At 40.1% G+C, this 21,031-nt stretch overlaps 1 protein-coding gene and 1 pseudogene across 4 annotated transcripts in view; both read left to right on the plus strand.

Moving 5' to 3' along the window:
- The window catches only part of LOC129421494 (poly(ADP-ribose) glycohydrolase), a 58,244-nt gene extending 40,468 nt beyond the window's left edge, over positions 1-17,776 (plus strand). For 2 of the 4 annotated variants that reach the window (XM_073867307.1, XM_055177085.2), the window contains exons 8-17: positions 2,557-2,711; positions 4,289-4,368; positions 5,199-5,259; positions 5,338-5,413; positions 5,500-5,647; positions 9,769-9,847; positions 9,976-10,084; positions 11,320-11,425; positions 12,449-12,577; positions 14,581-14,855. In XM_073867307.1, the coding sequence (XP_073723408.1) occupies positions 2,557-2,711; positions 4,289-4,368; positions 5,199-5,259; positions 5,338-5,413; positions 5,500-5,647; positions 9,769-9,847; positions 9,976-10,084; positions 11,320-11,425; positions 12,449-12,577; positions 14,581-14,687 (1,050 nt within the window). In that variant the 3' untranslated portion in view covers positions 14,688-14,855. Of the gene's footprint in view, positions 1-2,556; positions 2,712-4,288; positions 4,369-5,198; positions 5,260-5,337; positions 5,414-5,499; positions 5,648-9,768; positions 9,848-9,975; positions 10,085-11,319; positions 11,426-12,448; positions 12,578-14,580; positions 14,856-14,915; positions 16,460-17,553; positions 17,634-17,758 lie in introns of those variants that run through there. The other 2 variants (XR_008637115.2, XM_055177084.2) reach the window with 2 other exon arrangements.
- LOC141363751 (uncharacterized) overlaps positions 17,561-21,031 on the plus strand; it is a 118,989-nt pseudogene continuing 115,518 nt past the window's right edge.

Genomic DNA, 21,031 nt, shown 5'->3' on the forward strand with positions numbered 1-21,031 from the left:
CAATCGCATTCATCCTCTAGGAGGAGTATTCAAAAGTTCACCGCATGCATTTTTTAAACAATCCAAAATGGCGGACTTCCTGTTGGGCGGAGCTAAAATGTTAGAGGGCGAAAGTTGTTCGGGTCGATGAGATCTATATGTGTACCAACTTTCGTAAATGTGCGTACATGTTTGCACGATCTGCGCACTACTGTTTGTTTTTGCATTACAGGGGGCGCTACAGAGCCCCCGTGCCACGCCCGTGTTCCAGCCTTTGTCTGTTCGCAATGACGGACGACTCTAACGTCTGTGCTAAATTTCAAGAGTTTTCGAGTATGTTAAGGCACCCAAAATGCCCAAAAGTGTTAAAAAAAATAAAAATAATAAAAATAATAAATTCGAGCAAAAACAATAGGGCTTCGCACCTTTCGGTGCAGGCCATTCTGGCCTGCTCCTCGGTGCTCGGGCCCTAATAATAATCCGAGCAAAAACAATAGGGCTTCGCACCTTTCGGTGCAGGCCATTCTGGCCTGCTCCTCGGTGCTCGGGCCCTAATAATAATCCTAAGGAAAACAATAGGGCTTCGCACCTTTCGGTGCAGGCCATTCTGGCCTGCTCCTCGGTGCTCGGGCCCTAATAAATATAGCTGCAAGCAGCAATGGCGGGCCCTCGCACGTTTTTTTTTACCGCTACACGGTGCGTCCGAGAAAACGATGCACGGTGGGCAAGGGCATCAAGTGGGTAAAATATCAGTGGGCTATTTAATGTTGTTTCTGAGCCATTTGGGGACTGTAGGTAAAAAAAAACCACATTTTAGACAAACAGGGGCACTAGTGAGCCACTTAAGAGACACGCCTGTGTGTGACCTTTTTGTCAACACTTAACAGCCGAAAACTCTGATGTGTGTGCCAAATTTAAAGTTCAACTAAGCACGCCAAGAGCCTTAAACATGCCTGAAATTAAAGTAAAGTTTGACGCGTTGCCATGGGAACAGCGTTCGAGATGTCAAAAATTCCTTCGCAATTTATCATCTACAATGTCTCGGCATCATGTTGACCACTTCTGGTGTCAAACGCATGAATCCCATACGAGGAGTATTTAAAGGTTCACAGCATGTAACTGTCAGCCTTAAATATGTGTAAAAAAGAAAGTAAATTTTGATGCATTGCCATGGCAACAGGGTTCGAGATATCAAAAATCCCTTCGCAATTTATCATCTACAATGTCTTGGCATCATATTGACCACTTCTTGTGTAAATCGCATGAAAATCCTAGAAGGAGTATTTAAAAGTTAACTGTATGGAACTGAAAGGCTTAAATATGCCTTTAAAATGAAAGTAAAGTTTGACACGTTGCCATGGGAACAGCGTTTGAGATATCAAAAATCCCTTCGCAATTTATCATCTACAATGTCTCGGCATCATGTTGACCACTTTTGGTGTCAATTGCATGAAAATCCTAGAAGGAGTATTTAAAAGAACATTGCATGGAACTTTCAAAAAAATCCAGCTTTGTGACTGACACACTTCCTGGCGCCTGGTGGTGGCGCTATACCCGGGAGTCACAATAGGCACATCGATGCGATCGGAATCTTCAGACGAACAAACACCCCGCGTGTCATTACAATAAGACATTTTTTGCCTTAGATATTAGACACTTCCTGTTTCTCTGATTTCGCCATGACTTTGCCGCTTCGCCATTGCAACACCGTTCGAGATATCAAAAATCCCTTCGCAATTTAGCAAGTCCAATGTCTTGACATCATGATCACCACGTTTGGTGTCAATCGCATGCATCCTCTAGGAGGAGTATTCAAAAGTTCAACGCATGCATTTTTTAAACAATCCAAAATAGCTGACTTCCTGTTGGGCGGAGCTTAAATGTTAGAGGGCCACGCCCGTGTTCCAGCCTTTGTCTGTTCGCAATGACGGACGACTCTAACGTCTGTGCCAAATTTCAAGAGTTTTCGAGTATGTTAAGGCACCCAAAATGCCCAAAAGTGTTAAAAAAAAAAAAAAAAAAAAAAAAAATAATAATAAATTTGAGCAAAAACAATAGGGCTTCGCACCTTTCGGTGCAGGCCATTCTGGCCTGCTCCTCGGTGCTCGGGCCCTAATAATACAGTATGGTCTGTACTGCTCGCGTGATACCATTGTGCAAATACCAAACAACTTTTGAAACATGTTTTATGAAACTCATACACCTACTTAACTTGTGGAAAAGCAGTCATAATATAGGCACCTTAAAGGAACAGTATGTAGGATTGTGGCCAAAACTGGTACTGCAATCACACAACTGGTGGCCAATACACAACATGACAACATAAACATCAGCTGAGGGCTGTAACTCCACTTTTTAAATTACAATATCCTGGCTGAACCACTGTTGTCAGTGATAGAAGTATTTGAAATGAAAATGATTTCTTAATGTCTAGTGACATATCAGGGCCATTTTATGATTCATTGATATACATTTCTTACATACTGTTCCTTTTAAAGTAAAAAGTACATTTGTAAATAATTGGTTGTAAGTTCACCTTATAGTTATAGTTTGTACAAAATTCTGTTTCTGTTGTAGCCCATTCCTCTTCTGCAGTCGCAGCAGTGCCGTTCAGTCACAATGTCTCAGGAGCAGGTGTCATGTCTGCTGGCGAATGCCTTCTTCTGTACGTTTCCCAGACGCAGCTCTCGCAGGACAGAGTTCAGTAACTATCCTGACATCAACTTCAACAGGTGACACAAACATCCTAGACAGTCAGCACATGACTTACATAAAGTGATGCGCACCTCATTACACATTTGAGTTAAAGCTACAAAAAGTGCAACACACTGACTGAAAAGAGTGAATAGTGAATCAATTTAATAAAAGTTATTATTCAAATATGAAATATGTGAAGATGTCAAACTAGCGATCAAAGATGGCAGATTTTTAGATTTCAGGAATCTTTTAGGATTTCAAAATTGGTCTTAGACAGCTAAATGATGCACCCGGCTTAAGATGGCAGCACAAATGATCAGAACACTGACTCTTTTCAAAAGCAAGGTTCGGATCCACATGCAGTTAAAGGTCTTTATAAAATCCAAAGGGTAAATACAGGAACACAAGGCAGGCAAAACACAGGAATAACATCTACATATTACACTAACAAACTCTGGAGTAACACTTAACATCGACTGACAAACAGGGTATTTATACAAGACAAGAACCAATGACAAGCAGAGACAATAAATCACTATGACAACAAACAAGAGGTAATGAGTGAGGCAATGAGTGTCTATGGTAACAAACAAGGGGGCGGAGCTACAAATGAACAAGAGGGAACAAGGCAGACTAACCCCCCATTCAGACAGCAAGCGACCAGCAGTAGCAGAGCGACGCGATCTCATTCATTTCAATGGAAACCGGGCGACTTCCGGCGGTACGAGCAGAAGTGACCGGTGGCGACCGTATGGGCGTGTCCAGCGACGCAAGAAAGTTAAGAAAAGTTTAACTTTATGCAAATGTCGAGAGAAATTCGGGAGCGACTACCAATGAGAACGAAGCAGTGGAGTTCACGTCATCCTTCTCTCGTCAGTTATTGGCGTGGATGGTACTCATTTGTGTACGACAAGCAGATTTAAAAACGCCTCATTGAAAGAGACGGGCGACACACAGCGATAACATCGCTGGCTGTCTGAATGCGGCGTAAGGCTACGTTTACACGTGGGCGGCAATTTTCATAAATGGACATTTTAACCTCTCTGGTTTCAAAAATAATATGGTGCACACATGTCAGTTTTCAGAAAAGTGTTCATTTACACGTACAAGTGCATATATGCAGTCAAGAGAATACGTAGTTGCGAACTCTGGCGCGTACTGTGACGTTGGCCGCCTGGACATCAGTTTGTCTCGGTTTGCATGCAGGCGTGCAAACTGAGGTTTTCAAAATATCAACTTTGGCCGGAGTTTTTAGAAAAAATCGGTTTCAGAGGCGAAATCTCATTTACGTGTAAACGAAGGGCGCAAACGAAGTCAGATAATCAACATAGGAACCAAAAAGAATACAGAACTACAAACAGACTACAAGAGAGAAAGGAAGTGCAAACTCGAGTACAAACTAAAAGTCCCAGAAACAGAACATGACCGTATCAAAAAATTAGTTCAGTTCAACTTGTGTTTTATTTTTAATTTTATTGTCAGTCATAATCATAAGTGTGATTGATTGTCAGGAATAAACTAAGCACATATGTTTCATCATTCTGTTGACCTTTGATTGTAATTGTGAAAAATTTAAAGCAGCGTTTGTATTTTCTGTTTTGTGCTTCTGTAGGTTATTTGAAGGCTCTTCACAAAAGAAACTGGAAAAACTCAAAACTGTTCTGTGGTACTTTAGACGAATCACACAACACAGTGAGTTACACTCACTCACTCACTCACTCACTCACTCACTCACTCACTCACTCACTCACTCAGTCACTCATTCTCTCACTCACTCACTCATTCACTCACTCACTCACTCACTCACTCACTCACTCACTCATTCTCTCACTCACTCACTCATTCACTCACTCACTCACTCACTCACTCACTCACTCACTCACCTTTTGTCTTTGTGCAGCTTGTATTACACATGTGGCCATATTCAAAAAGCGTGCAAATAATTAATAACATATAATTTACTGCGACTGTGCTACAATTTCCCAGTGGAACGGAACGTTTATTTATACACAGAGAACAAATCATATTAACTTACTTCTGGAATGATGTATGCAATATGCATCTAGCTCAAGTTTGGGGGAAAACCGTGAGTCTGTTTAAATGTTACAACAAAAAAGGATTTTATTTGCGAAAACATGGGTAAGGAGCGACACTACCCACAATCTTTAAGTGAAATCACGATTATAACAGCAGCGGTCATCATGAGACCTCATGTGGGGAAACTCCACTATTATAAGTTGGGTTCGACTTCAAGCTGCACTGCAAGACAGCCGACGACATCAAAGTACCGCGAGGGCATTTTGAGAAATCATACAGAGAGTTATCGCTCTCGTGGCACTTTGATTTCATTAGCATGATGTCGAACACACATGTAAATGATAACTATTAGTAATGTACCTGTTCTTCTAAAAATATTTAAAATGATCTTTAATGAGCATCATTATAGCCTGTTGATTTCTGCTATACTCTGCCATATGCAAACGCCGCCTCTGCTCTCTCACTCACTGTTTTTTGTTTTTGAGGGCCCACTGGTGTTGTAACGTACATGAGACGATGTCTGCAGAGTTTCCCGTCGTGGTGGAGGTGAGGATGATCATCAAACACTAAAGACACTATGAGTTCCTTCAGTTCCTCTCAAACTCTCTTCATTCATCTCTATAGTTCAGAACAGACATTCAGCAAACTACACATCAGCTGTGATGAAACCATAGAAGAGCACGGATACGGCCTGTTGCAGGTGTGTGTGTGTGTGTGTCTGCACTGTATTATTGTGTGTGTGTGAGACTGCACTGTATTATTGTGTGTGTGTGTGTGTGTCTGTAGGTAGACTTTGCTAACAGGTTTGTTGGAGGAGGAGTGATTGGTTCTGGTCTGGTTCAGGAAGAAATTCGTTTTCTGATTAACCCAGAACTCATTGTGGCCCGACTCTTTACTGAGGCCCTCGATGACAACGAGTGTTTGATCATTACAGGTGAAGCAAACAAAACACACATCAAACACATGCTGACAGTAATCAGCACTCCAATCTCTCTCTCTCTCTCTCTCTCTCTCTCTCTCTCTCTCTGATTGCTGTCTGTCACTTCTGTTCATGATCACTGCTGTATTTGGCCTAAAGTGAACATTTTAGGGGTACAGTATGGGCTCCTGCTGTGGAATTTGGCCCTTTTCATCAACCCCCCACAACTCTCTCTCTCTCTCTCTCTCTCTCTCTCTCTCTCTCTCTCTCTCTCTCTCTCTCTCTCTCTCTTTCTCTATCTCTATAATGGCTATAATGGGTATTGTTGAAGTGGCTTTGGTTAATTGAATTGTGCTTGAACGCTGAACAATTGTCCGTTGTCAGTGTGGCATTAGTGTAGATTTAGAAATGTTGTATCACAATAACTCACTGATATGAATCTGCAGCCAGGAAACCCAACATGCGTTCTGTCCTCTACTCAGCAGTGCTTTAAACATTAATGCTGCCATTTTATATGCAACGCTGTCATGTGCAGATAGCTCAACTAAAAACGTTTGTGGATGATGAGTAAATTACAGTAGCTGAATAGAGTTTTAAATCAAAGTTCAATAACAGGATTATAATGTAAAATATCTGCTTAAAAGGATAGTTCACCCAAAAATGAAAATTCTGTCATTATTCCATTCCATTCAATTTTATTTATAAAGCGATTTTCACAATTGTCAAATTGTTTCAAAGCAGCTTTACATTAATAAAAGCAGGAGAAAACACAGACAAAAATCGGTGGACAACATAAGAAGCAGAGTACAGGGGCTAAGATTAAACTGAACTGTCGAGTGTTGTAATAATGTAACATATAGAAAAGAGATCTAAGTTAAGCCAATGTCAGCTGACTCCCTATGGGTTGAAAAAACCTAACCCTAACTAGGAGAAAAACCCTGACCTTTTTAGTCAGGAGGAAAAAGTCATATGAAGAAAAAAAACCTTGAGAGAAAGACATAGATTAGAGAGATTTGGCGTAAACAGAATGAGAACATGGATCCAGCATGCCTTGTTACCACTGTGCAGGCTGCTGGTGGTGGTGTAATGGTGTGGGGGATGTTTTCTTGGCACACTTTAGGCCCATTAGTGCCAATTGGGCATCGTTTAAATGCCACAGCCTACCTGAGCATTGTTTCTGACCATGTCCATCCCTTTATGACCACCATGTACTCATCCTCTGATGGCTACTGGCTACCCCAGCAGGATAATGTACCATGTCACAAAGCTTGAATCATTTTACATTGGTTTCTTGAACATGACAATGAATTCACTGTACTAAAATGGCCCCCCCAGTTAGGCTGTTCACTGTACTACAATGCCCCCCCCCCTGGTTTTTGTACTTTTTTGTATATATATATATGAATCTTTTAGATACAGATTCCGATACCTGGGCTCAGGGTATCGGCCGATACTGAGTACTGATCCGATACCCGGCTGTGTATCTGTATGTACAGCTGTATATATTACTAGCCCTGTATGAACTGACTATTTTGTAGTGTGCTTCAGATTTATCCCTTAATAAAACATGAAGAAATACATACAGTGAACTAGAGTATTTTTATTATCTGAAAGACATTTGACAGTAATATTATTTATTTTTCTTTAGTGAAAAAAAGTCAAATGCATCCACAAATGTAACTGTAAACTGAAAGGGTATTTTACTTTTAGAATATAACTGTATAAGATTATATAACAGTGCAACATTTATATCAAGGAATATAAAAACTATTATATATGAATAATATAACAAAATTATCTAGTTAAAACAGTTTTGTTAAATTAAAGGCATTTCAGTTTTAAGCACAAAAAAATTCCTTTAAAATCACTAAGTGCATCCAGAATTGAGTGAAATAAGAGACTTGAGTAATAGCAGCAGAGCTCCTCCTTCTCTGCCTTTGTGTAAGCTTTGTGTTCAGAAGAAGGGTGACGTGTCCTCAAATGCTATATTAAGTTACTCATTTTAAAGTTGCTAATACTTTTGCCACCCATTGCAATTGCAGCATGGCATATGAGACATGTCGCCGTTTTACTAGTCTGAATAACTGCCAAACAGCAGACATACAGCTAGCACGTTTTTATTTCTTTTTCCTGTGTTTATGTTCAGAGCAGCGAAGAAGAAATGAGTTCCAATTTGCAGCATTAGCTATAGCCGGCATAACTACACTGAAAAAAATTTATTCATTGAATTTAATCAATTTTTTTAAGGTAAGTGGTTGCAATCAATTTATTTAAGCTACATTTAAACAAAAAAGATTAGTAACGTAAAATAAAATATAAAACTTTTGTTTAAATGTAGCTTAAATAAATTGATTGCAACCACTTACCTTAAAAAAATTGATTAAATTCAATGAATCATTTTTTTCAGTGTAGGTCTTGTTTAAGAAAATGATATCAGATTGGTTCATGGGTTCAAGTACCCGCCGATACCATGCCAGAATTTTTTGTGATATCGGCAGCATTGGAAAAACCCAGCGTCATACAGTATAGTGGTTGAATATCTGCTCTGTTCCGGACAAGCTAACTATTGCAGCATAAGTATATTTACAAAATTAGCTTTGTGAATGCGTTGTTAAAGAGCAATGTCTTTAGTTTAGACTTAAAGTGATTGACTTGCCTGATTCTAGAACATTGTTCGGTAAATCATTCCAGAGCTTAGGGGCTAAGTAGGAAAAGGATCTACAACCTTTAGACACTTTTGATATTCTAGGAATAATCAAGAGACTAGAATTTTGTGACCGCAGTGTATGTGATGGATTGTATTCTGATAGTAATTCTCTAAGATACTGCTAGGCCATTTAAGGCTTTATAGGTTATTAGCAGTATTTTAAAATGTATGTGTTTTATCATATAAACAATAAGTGTGTGAAGTCAGCACTGAAATCAGTCTCTTCACATGTACACTGTGACTTGTGAAAAATAAACAATTGATCAAAAGTTTAAAGTATACAAAAATGTATCAATGATGTCAAATCAACATATATTTTTATGTTACTTTTTCAACTTGTTTTTGTAAGTCATGACAACTTATGGCAGGTAAAAACTTAAAATAGTATGTTGAATTGACTTGCAAACCCAGGTTGTTTTAACTTTATGCTGCGCAAGTACAAACAGTACTTACTGTATTTAAAAGTTTACATATTTTATGTTCTTTAATACTTAAATTTGGATAAATTGTAATAAATAAATATTCTTTACATAAATATTTTGAGTTGGTTTCCTTAAAAGTTTTGAGTCGTTGTTTTAGTAAACTGCAGGTTTATCGTTGTTGCTTTTGGTTTGTGTCTTTGAAACCTTACAAAGTCATTTTCATAATTTCCATTGCAAATAAAGCTGTCAAAGCTTTAGTTTATAAAAGCAGTTTTTGTTTGAGACAATGGCTTGACATTAAGCCTGTGATCATATAATTCTCCAGGAGGGACCGAAGCTCATTTAGCAAAGCAGAGATGAGATGCAGTCGGTTACCTTTAAACTGTATTTTTAAACCTGTCAGATTCTCCAGCATCATCCAGACGTCTACTGTAGCTTCATTCTTGGTTTCTTCTGAAGGTCAGATGATGTGGAATTCTTCCCAATAGCAACGCCTTTATCTTATTTTGTTATTGTATTTATCTATAGAGAAGATTTGGGTCGATGGCGGGTGAGCGCGCCGCTGGGTTCAGGATTTTTTTTATTAGATTGCTGAAGCTCTTGAGCGGCTTTGGTTGCCTTGCAGATGATGGGACTCGTGGTAGTGTCGCGATCGATTTCTCTCATGCTTCAATATCACAGCTCAAAAGGAAACAACTAACAAACACATTTACTTTCAGTCTGTAAATATTTCTTCCTGAAACTTCTCTTTGTTTCATTATCTTGTTAAATGATATGAAAATAAGATAAAAAACATGTTTTTCATGTCTCTTTAAAGTCCCTTTATATTTCATTTCATGTTGTTTCTGTGTTTCCTGGACATTCTGTTTACAGCTACAGACCAGAAGGGTTCAGATCAAAACAATAACACACAAGAGCTTTAACATGTACTTCATTGTTTTCTGTCATACGGAGATGATCTGCTGCATTAAAACACTTGTTGAGTAAAAGTGATGTTTTTATCACAGGTACGGAGCAGTTCAGCAGATACTCTGGATACTCGGACACATTTAAATGGGATGGTAACCATGATGACCAGACACCAAGGTGACGTCACCCATCAGAGCAACTGATCTGCCTCAGTGCCTCAAAGTCAAAGAAACAGTAAAGTTGTTATTGTAGCTGTTTGTCAACCTGTTTTTGTGTGTGTGTGTGTGTTTTGTGTGTGTGTGTAGGGATGAATGGCATCGCAGATACACTGAGATCGTTGCCATTGATGCTCTCCATTACAGGAACTTCCTGCAACAGTTTCACCCAGACAACATGACGAGAGAGCTTAACAAGGTCATATACATGCTTCAATTGAAACACTAACAACTTTTCTTACATTTAAGGGTTAATTAAAATTTAAAATAGTTGTTTTAGAACAACTATTAATCATTGTAACCTTCAGGTCAGCTTTACTGCTCGGGTTGATCTGGTCCGTTTAAGAGGTTGGTGAATACGGTCAGCAGTGGTTACATTATTCTGGTTGAGGGTTTGATGTTCACACTGTTATCAAAATCCGATTTCCTGCTCATATGTGACCATGTCTGTCTCTCTTTGTATGACCGTTTAAAAACAGCACAAACCACATGGAATCTGATCTTTTCCATTCTGATTTGAGCCACTTTCATATGTGGTTCTAAATCAGATACAGGTCGGATGTTTTGCAATGCGACTTCAGTCTGAACAGTCAAATCGGAATTCATGCGACTTTTACCTCATTCTAGATGGACGTGCGTCACAATTGCGGAAATATGCACCAACCGCAAGTTTGCAAAACCACTTAAAAACATTCAAGACATGAAATATTAAGCTTCTGTTGCACATCGTTACCCTAACACGTAAATAAGTGTTTGACTTTCCTGAAGCGTTGTCCAGATGACGGACCTGCACGTGACCCGGGAGCAGACTGCATACCGCGTGCTGCACGTGACGTAGTATTGTTCTTTTGCGCATGGATTGCAGTTCAGGACCATAAACAGTTCACACAGCTGTCTGATTTTAGCCACATAATGTTAACAGTCAAAGAAAAAATCAGATCTGAGCAAAAAATAAAATAAAACTGGGTTGATACAGAGAGGATTAGCAGACGAATGACACAAATGAAGCGCTTCATGTTTTTCAGCAGTCTAATGGTTTAATGGTTAGAGAGTGAGTTAAACAGTAAAATATGATGAAATATTGTTTAAAATGATGAAATGTTTGTGTGAGTTACACTGTTTCAAAACACCCCATCCACTATATGTACAGATCTCTGCCACAAAACTGTAACATCTCTGTTACCAAATAAAAAGTAAATTTCCTTGCTCCGGCTGTCTTGGCTAAAAATACTTCAGTTCATATATCATATATATATATATATGACAATGTTTAGTATAAGATTGAAAATCAGTAAATGTGAGATCCTGACTGAGTTTGCCCAATCACTTACTTTCTATTTGAATTTTAAACACAACAGTGTCATTTATCAACAAACCCCATTAATCTCTGTCTGTCTGTCTGTCTGTCTGTCTGTTTGTTTGTTTCTCTCTCAGGCCTACTGTGGTTTTGCTCGTCCTGAAGTCAAAACTAAGCACCTTTCAGCTGTCGCTACGGGTAACTGGGGCTGTGGAGCATTTGGCGGAGACACGCGTTTAAAAGGTTTAATGTTAACTGCAAACCTTAAAATTGTGACAAATCAACCAATAACTTTTACAACAAACCCAGAAAATAAGCAACTAAATCTAAATCGTAGCCTTAATTTAATTAAAAAACCCTTTAAAATCTTATATTTAATTTAATCTATCTAAAGAAATAAATATTTTTCTTAATGAATCAGACTTTCACTTGAATCTGTTGTACGGATTTCAGTCTTTTACACACACAAAGAAAGTTCAGGGGTCTCATTTATCAACCGAGCTTACGAACAGCATAATACTGCATAATGAGTGCAGAAGAACAGTTTTACGCAACGTGTGGATTTGACCAACTTTGCACTTAAATGTGTGCACATATATACTCACACGTACTCTGAGCATGCTTACACCGTACACCAAGAATCTAGTGGTAAAATAGTGATACTACCCAGGACCATCACCAGTATTAAAGAGCAGTTTGCCTATTTATTATCCACACCCAGGTGTTAAAACTAGTGCTAATAAAGCAACAGCAAATCACTGTTGAAGTTAATAACTTGTCACCAAATCAGGGGAAAAAGCACAACATGTGACTTATATGAGGACAACCCCTCCCTTTAGATGGTTCATTGGAGGCATTTTGGAATGCAAATAAACATGAACATGCACGAGCATGGTGCTTAAAAACACGTGGGATTTATTTACACAAGGATTACTTACTGATGTGTGCGAGAACCACGTGCACATGTTTGATAAATACTGATTTATTTTAACTTGCGCACATACTAAATTTCATTTGTAGAAAAAATATAGAATTTATTTTCTGCACTGTTGATAAATGAGTCTCCTGGTGTTTGTGTTTGTGTGTGAGACTGATTGGTTGATTTGATGGGGATTACTGATGTGACAGAAGGTTTACTGGCCAGTCACAGGAAGGATCGAGTAGATCTTCATATCTATTGGCTTGATGAAAAACACATTTGAGAGTGTCACAAGGTTGTTTTAAGTGTGTGATGTTTAGTGTGTGTTTGTTTGTGTGTTTATTTAGCTGTGTTGCAGATGATGGCTGCAGCCGAGGCTCGGCGTGATTTGATTTACTTTACGTTTGGAGACGCAGAGCTGCTCAGAGACATCCACAACATACACACTCTCATTACCCACAAACAAATTACTGTAGGTAAGACACATGCTCTTTATTCTGTGTGTGTGTGTGTGTGTGTGTATCATCACAACATTTAAATATACTTTTTGTCAAAGTTGACATGAAACAGCCTTTGCAACTTTGCGACTTCTATAATGTGGCACATTTTTGTAAAACAATGATGAAATATTGTGATTGTATCCATAAGGAATTGATGGTGATTTTTGAATCTGTTTTATAAGTATGACTTCAGCTTAAAACTTTAATATATACTAGGGGTGCACCGATATATCAGCCGATGATGCTTTTTATGCTTCTCAATGAATTACGGTTGAAATGCCGCTACATCCAAAAGCCAGAGGGCGCTCTCGTGCAGAAACTCAATGGGCCCTATCTTGCACCAGCGCAATTGACTTTGTCAGTGACGCATGTATCATTCGTATTTTGCACCGGCGCACAGCGTGTTTTTCCCTCCACAGACGCACGTCGGCAAACTAGGGAATGAACTTGCGCTCCCTGTGCGGTTCAGCGCATAAAAGGAGGCGTGTTCCGGCGCAAACCATCCCTGATGCTATTTTGCAGTATCAAAAAACAATTGCGCTACTGACCAAAAAAACTAGTCTAAAGTCAGTGGCGCGTTGCGCGTGGTTCATTATGCTATTTTAAGGGCGCATGCTTGACCATAATGTATAGCGTGCACAACGCGCACATACTTTGCTTATCTAATCTACACAGATGCAACAGTTATTTTTGCAAATCATAAATTGTTACAATAAAAAATATTAACACATGAGATAAGGGAAATCATTGTGGTGAGCATTGTGGTGATAGTTTTTATTTATTGTGTGGCTGCGTTAAAAAATTATCATACAAATAACGATTAAAATATTTTCATAAGTTTGTTGTGTGGCTGTATTACTTTTATTTTATGTAAATAATAATTAAAATGTTTTCATAAGAAACCTTAATGTATATGAACTTGATTTGTAAGTGTAATTTGGGGTTGGACCTTGCTTGCGTTTCTTGGGTCCGATTTCAAAGCCCCCAAACCCTTTCAGCAGTGAGGGTGGACGCAGCGATGTCCTCTGCTGGCGTCAGGTCATGTGTAGAGACAGATCCACCTCCCGTTACACGGCGTGTCCGATTTATGCTGGCAAGCTTGGGATTCCCCCGTTTCCTGACATCATTGTAGCGCTTGGCGCAACGATGGGGATACCAGCACAATTGTGTCTATTTCCTCTCACACCTGTTTAACCGACGCTGATTTGGGCGGGTTTCTCCCATCCCCATACAAAACAACTTCTCTGTCTTTGACTGCTCTTACAAGAACGTGTGTCTCCTCGGCTGTGAACCGCTCCTGGCGTGCGCCTGGTAAATCCGTCATAATAATAGCAACCCGCCATGGAACTTGCGCCCTTGCGTTTAAAGGGAATGTTGGATAGTGTTCTGATTGGTTTATTTGATGTTACGCCCAAACCACACCTGTGAATAATGAACCTACTTCAGACCAACCCCTTATTGATTTGCGCCTGGCGCAAGAGTTACTTCTCCCACCGGGAAAATAGCAACAGCGCCCAAGATACGCCCACAAAGTCACTTGCACTTTGCGCTTCGCACTTGCGTTTCAGATCGTTAAAATAGGGCGAAGAACCATTACACACGCAGCTATGACACCAGCTCCAGAAAATGTCTTAAGGATATATTTGTATTGATGTTCTTCCAATCTTTTCAGGTATTTTCATGATAATAAAGAATATGTTTAATAATTATGAGTGTTGCTTTTTCAAATTCATGTTATAAACGACTCAAACTAACAGCAATTTCAGATTGATAAGGACTTACTGATCAAAAGCCGTAGTACATGAAATGGCTGTGAATATATCGGCTGTGCGATTCAGAAAAGTTATCGGCCACGTATTATTAGTCTATATCGGCATTTATAGGTGCACCTCTAATATATGCAGTATATAGTGCAGTCTTTTCGTAAGCATCAATTTCTCCTGTGTAACTGAGTGTGTGTTTTTTGTGTGCATGTGTAGGATCCATGTTTGGTGTGTTACAGAAGTACTACGAGCGTGTTTGTTCAACAGCATCCAACAGGAAACTGCAGGAATCGCTTTACTGCTTCCTCTCTGAACATCTTTGACATCTGCTTGAGTCTCATTCAAATCTCGCTCTGTCATTTCTCGGCTGAGGTTTGTGTAATCGAATCAGCTGTAACGTGAACGAATCATCAGAACAAATGTTTTAGATTCAAGTGCCGTTTATTCTGAACCTGTATGCGGCCCAATAAATGTGAAAGAAATGTTTGTCAGCTGTTTGTTGTTTAATTTTCAAGTGTCCTGATTAGATAAATGTGTATGTGTGTTTGGAGGCGCCTGATCCAATGATTGGCTAAAAGCAGATAAAAGCAGCTGAACCTGCTGGGCTTCATATCGACGTGCCGCTCGCTGGCAGTGCCATGATCTGAACAGAGTCTTTGTAGCGTACGGATTTCAAACGAGCATCGGCAGTCGGGTGTGTCGTGATAATCTCAAAGATCATTGAGTTTTCCTCTCTTGTTCTGCCCCTGAATGAGTTTGACCTTTAAAGTGGCATCTGCCACCCATCGCATGTCAGACCCACCATCACCTCAGTAAGCAAACAAACATATTCAGTAATGTTAATAAAATGTCTTTGTTTCTATTTGTTACTAAATAAAAAAAAATTAAAAGCTTATAGAAAAGCGACAAAATAGAAACAAACACAGCAGGAGAATGCGAGTATGGTCTCCCAATAACAAGACTTTACTCAAAATAAGATTGTAAGTCATGTTTTTATCGTTGGTCTTTGTGATTTGATAACATTTGTTTACATGAATCAGGATCGTGTGCTACATCTGCATTGTAGATCTGAGGCCTTTCACATCAGCAGCGCCTCAAGAAAATGAGAAGAAAGCGAGACTTCCCAGTGACACGGCAGCTGTTTGTGTTCTTTTAGTCCTATAAAAGTTTATTTAGATTAGATCTGCAGACATGTGTGAGGCGCATGACATGTAAAATTGAAGCTCTCTGAGAAGGTGGCTATGGTAATTGAAAGCTATGATGGGTAATAGAGGAGTGTGGTCGTCACTGACACGTCCCACTGCTCCTAAACAAGCTTTCAGTCTGTGAGAGGGAAACAACCTCACGTTTACGACCAAGTGTCAACATCGTGTCTTCAGAGAAGAGAAACATGAGCCTGAAGGCCTCACGGTGCAGCTCCGTGATCAGCCCTTTCCTGTCTCTGTTGAGAGGACCATTTGAGCGTCTCATTACAGAGCTGTCAAATAGGTAAAGTGGTAGAATGTGAACCCGTCAGTGTGTTGAGAGGAACAGAAATGTAAAGATTTTTAAAATCCTGAGGTGACTGACTTGGATGGCTTAGTATTCCTGAAGTCTTAGTGGATGACTGTTGGTTGTCTGTTGATTCCTACACGGCGCAAGAAGGTGTAGATTATGGAGAAATCGATGTAATGTTAATTACAGGTGAAGTTAATGAGATTACAAAAGTTTCTGCAGACATAGTCGAGTTGTAAAACTCAGTGCAGAATTCTTTGCCTCTTGTTTTATGTCAGTTGTTTGTACTGTATGTCATGAATTGTATTGTATTTTTGTCATGTTTTTCTTTGCTTGATTGCCTTGAGACAACACGCATGGTTTTTTTCATTAGACAGATAGACATAGTTTAACCAGAAAGATGGCGAAGGCCTCAAGGATGAATCTGTGATTCTAATGACTATTAACATCATCTTGAATTCAAACAGTGTGCTAAAAACATAAACTGATTTCTTTAAAGGAAAAACATTATAAATGGCTTTATCTTATACAGTGTTAAGAAAAAGTATGTGAACCTTGTGAAATTTCATAGTTTTCTGAATAAATTTGTCATAAAATGTGATCTGATATTCATCTAAGTCAAGGGTGTTGACAAATATAATGTGTCTAAAATTAATAACACAAAAAACTTCTTATCTTTCATGTCTTTATTGAAAACAACCAAAAAAATGCTTGTGGAAAAAGTATGTGAACCCTTGAGTTAAAGACCTCAAAAAGCTCATTGGAGTCAGGTTGTCGCACACCTGGACTCTTGGTACGATAACACATTTGAAGGTGTGGACTACTGCTACTTTGAGTGATAAAAAAACCCCTCAAACTTTTGGAGTTTGCTCTACACAAGAAGAACACGCTTATGTGAGCCATGCCTCGCCAAAAAGAGCTTTCAGAGGAGCTACCATCAAGAATTGTTGCATTACATAAAGGGTTACAAAGTTACTTTAACATTCACCAATCTACAGTTAGGCAAACAATCTGGGACTGTTGCTACTCTACCAAGAAGTGGGCTCCCAGTCAATGAGGCAAAGAAACAACCCAGAATGACAGCCAAAGATTTGAAGGCATCATTGAAACTTGCTAACATCTCTGTTCATGAGTCTACAATACCTAAAACACTGAACAAGCAGGGTATCTACGGCAGGACACCACGAAGGAAGCCACTGTTTACTAAAAACAACATTGCTGTATGCCTGAAGTTCGCAAAAGATTGACACTCCACAGCAGTATTGGCAAAATGATTTGTGGACTGATGTAACTAAAATTGAACTATTTGGAAAAAACACAACGCTACATCTGGCGTAGAAAGGTCATGGCATCATCGTGAAACATCATCCCAACTGTAAAGTATGGTGGAGGAAACATGATTTGGGCCTCCTTTGCTGCATCAGGGCCTGGCCAGCTTGCAATTATTGAGGGGAAGATGAATTCCAAGTATATCAGATTTTCAGGATAATTTGAGAATATCTGTACGTCAGCTGAAACTGTGTAGAGGATGTAGAAAAATTAAGTCTAATGTATGTTTATGGGTATGTGTGGGCCCTGTCACGTTTTGTCTAATACCGAGAGAATTTAGAACATCCATAAATGCTAGTCCTAATGCATCTTTTGAGTTATTGACGTGGATATTAAAGTCACTAACTACATGAGCTTTATCTACAGTGACTACAAGCTCTCGGACAGGAAATCTGCAATTTCTTTAAGAAAATCTGTGTGGTGGCCTGGAGGTCTGTAGATAGTAGGTAGGATGAAAGAAAGCTGTTTGTTGTTACGATCAGTTATTTCCATATTTAACAAAATTATTTCAAATGAATTAAATTTGAGTTCAGATTAATTTAAACTGATGTAATCATCTGTTTTAAAACAGGTTTCTGTTGAGCAGAGGACATCTTAGTTTTGGTGAGTAATGATTTCATTGATAATAGGTTCGTTATTAGTAAGCGATTTAATGTTAAAAAGGCCGATTTTTAATGTTTTAGTTTCAACTGCTGATGAATTGTTTCCTATTTTTATATTGACAAGATTTGTGCGAGACGAGGTAAATTATGCTCTGTATTTCTTTTTTTGAGGAACAGACACAGTCGAAATGTGTTGATACTCTGGTAATGCAAATTTTATGTGCTGAAATAAACGTGTTCTTGACATGTTAAGGCAGCTAACAGGCAGACGGTTAAGGCAATATGTCTGTTTCCTGACCTGGGCCCTGGATAGTCAGAAATTATCACAAGTAAGACTATTGGTCATATTTCTAGAGAGTATAGCACTTCTTTCCCGGGATTGATGGAGGCCATCTCTCTTTAGCATGTCAGGTCTCCTCCTAGAGTCCAATAATAGGAAGGGGGAGATACGAGTCTATAGTTATCTAACATAGCAGGATTAAGTGTGGGTTTCTTCAGCAATGGGGTTATCCGGGCCTCTTTAAAAGCTGCGGGGAATGTTCCATTGACGCGTCGTGCAAATGAGCGGTAAAAACCTGGTCGGCAGATTTGTACTCACACGCGTGAAGCCTAACTTCTATAGGAATGAAACACTCGCTTTGCGTCAGTGGAAAGTGGTCACATATATGGTCAGTTTTTTTATAAGAATTTAATTGAGGGTCTGCATCAGCTGGCACCTGTCTCCTCCTTTTCCAGGGTTCTGTTAGGGTTACTTTTTTACTCTGTAACAGAAAGGATTTAAGTTGTAACGAAGTACAATACTTTAAACAAAACATAAGTAAAAGTACAGGTTTTAAAAACAACTTAAAAAAGTAGAAGTATACAAAAAACTGCTCAATTACAGTAATTCCCAGAGGATGGTACTTCTTTAGTAGTACTTGGTGACTTCAGCATCCACCTTGAGAAATCACAGGCAGCTGACTTCAGCATCCTGACTGCGTTGTTTGACCTCAAGCGAGTCCCAACTTCATCAACCCACAGGTCTGGTAATCTTTTAGATCTTATCTACACACATGCTGCTGTTCCACTTACCACACCCAGGTCACCCCACTACACACATCTGATCACTTCCTCCTAACTCTTGAGCTCGACCTAACTCCCCCAGTCACTGCACATAATCCCGCATTGGTCACAGTCCGGCGCAACCTGCTCACGTTCTCTCCCTCCCGCTTATCCTCTGTGGTCTCTTCCACGCTCCCCCCTCCCACCCAACTCTATCTGTTAGATACTAACCACCCCACTGACACACTATGCTCCACTTTTACATCCTGCTTAGACAGTTTATGGCCTCTGACATCTGGACTGGCCGGGCCACACCATCTGCCCCTTGGCTATCTAAGGTTCTCTCTGAGCATCGCTCCAGACTCAGGGCTGCAGAGAAGAAGTGGCGCAGATCGAAAGATCCTGCTGACCTTTGTCTCTATCCGTCTCTTCTTGCCTCTTTCTCCACGGATGTCTCTTCTGCTAAGACCAATACTGGTGGTGATGGTACAGTGGATAAGACACACGCCTTTGGTGTGAGAGACCTGGGTTCGAATCCACTGTGACACACTATTGTGTCCCTGAGCAAGACACTTAGCTCCTAGTTGCTCCAGAGGCGTGCAATCTCTGACATATATAGCAATTGTAAGTCGCTTTGGATAAAACCGTCAGCTAAATGAATAAGTAAGTAAGTAAGTAAGTAAGTACTATCATTCAAAAATCACACTCTCTTCGAGACCTTTTCTACTCTTCTTTGTCCGCCTGCCCCCACCTTCATCTGACTTAACGGCTGATGATTTAGCTTCCTTCTTTGTAAAGAAAATGAATACTATCAGCAGTCAGTTCTCCGTGTCGCCGCTTCTTGCGCATGCTCAAACCTCTAAGGCATGCTTGCTTCCCTCTTTCTCTCTCCTATCTGAAGCAGATGTTTCCAAGGTCTTTGCTTTTTTTCATCCAACTACGTGCCCGCTAGATCCCATAGCCACCCATCTTCTTCAGGCCATTTCTCCATCGGTTATCCCTGCTCTGACCCACATTATCAATTCATCTCTTTCCACTGGCACCTTCCCCGTAGTATTTAAAGAGGATCAGATAACTCCGCTGCTGAAGAAACCCACACTCAATCCTGCTATGCTAGAGAACAACAGACTCGTTTCTCTTGTTCCCTTCATTGCCAAGACTCTTGAACGCATGGTGTCTGACCATATATCCTCTTTCTTCACACAAAATAACCTCCTGGATAGCAATCAGTCTGGTTTCAAAAGCGATCACTCCACTGAGACTGTGCTGGTCTCAGTCATTGAAGCCCTAAGGCAGGCAAGGGCAGCCTCCAAATCATCTGTGATGATCTTACTGGATCTATCCGTTGCTTTTGACACGGTCAATCACCACACCCTTCTGTCAACCCTCATGTCTATGGGTGTCTCTGACACAGCGCTTCAATGGTTTAGGTCGTACCTCACAGGTAGGTCATTCAGGGTATCCCGAAGAGGTGACATCTTAGAACCCCAACATCTCAATACGGAGGTGCCTCAAGGCTCCGTGCTTGGACCACTGCTCCTTTCGATATACATGACATCCCTGGGTTTTGTCATTCCATAACATGGCTTTTCCTATCACTGCTATGCGGATGACACTCAACTTCACTTGTCGTTCCACCCTGATGACCCCATGGTTTCTGCCCGCATCTCAGCATGCCTGAGGGACATCTCACTCTAGATGAAGGATCACCATCTCCAGCTTAACCTTGCGAAGACAGAACTGCTTGTCATATCATCTGAACCAAAGATTCAGCACAACCTTTCTATTCAGCTAGGTTCTTCGACCATCACGCCTTCCAAGACAGCCAGGAACCTGGAAGTGGTCATTGATGATCAGCTTAGCTTTACGAAGCATGTTGCCAGCACCACCCGCCTGTCCAGGCTGGACTACTGCAATGCACTACTTGCTGGACTTCCAGCCTGCTAAATTACTACATTTAAATGTAACTTATGTCACGGAGTGACTTCGGGCGGAACTAAAAAATGAGAGCAGCGGTTCCGCCCGGACGAAAGACACCAAACACTGGCACTTCCGGGTATCCCCGGGGAAGCCCAAATCACGGGAAATTCGCAACAGGTGTGGGATCTGACGCAGCGATCTCCGATTGGATGGATCGGAGGGTAAGGAGGGGTATATAAAGAGTGTGAAGATGTAGGAAAGCAGCACACGATTTGGAAGAG

The sequence above is a fragment of the Misgurnus anguillicaudatus genome, chromosome 4, assembly GCF_027580225.2.
Source record: "Misgurnus anguillicaudatus chromosome 4, ASM2758022v2, whole genome shotgun sequence".
Taxonomy (NCBI): domain Eukaryota; kingdom Metazoa; phylum Chordata; class Actinopteri; order Cypriniformes; family Cobitidae; genus Misgurnus; species Misgurnus anguillicaudatus.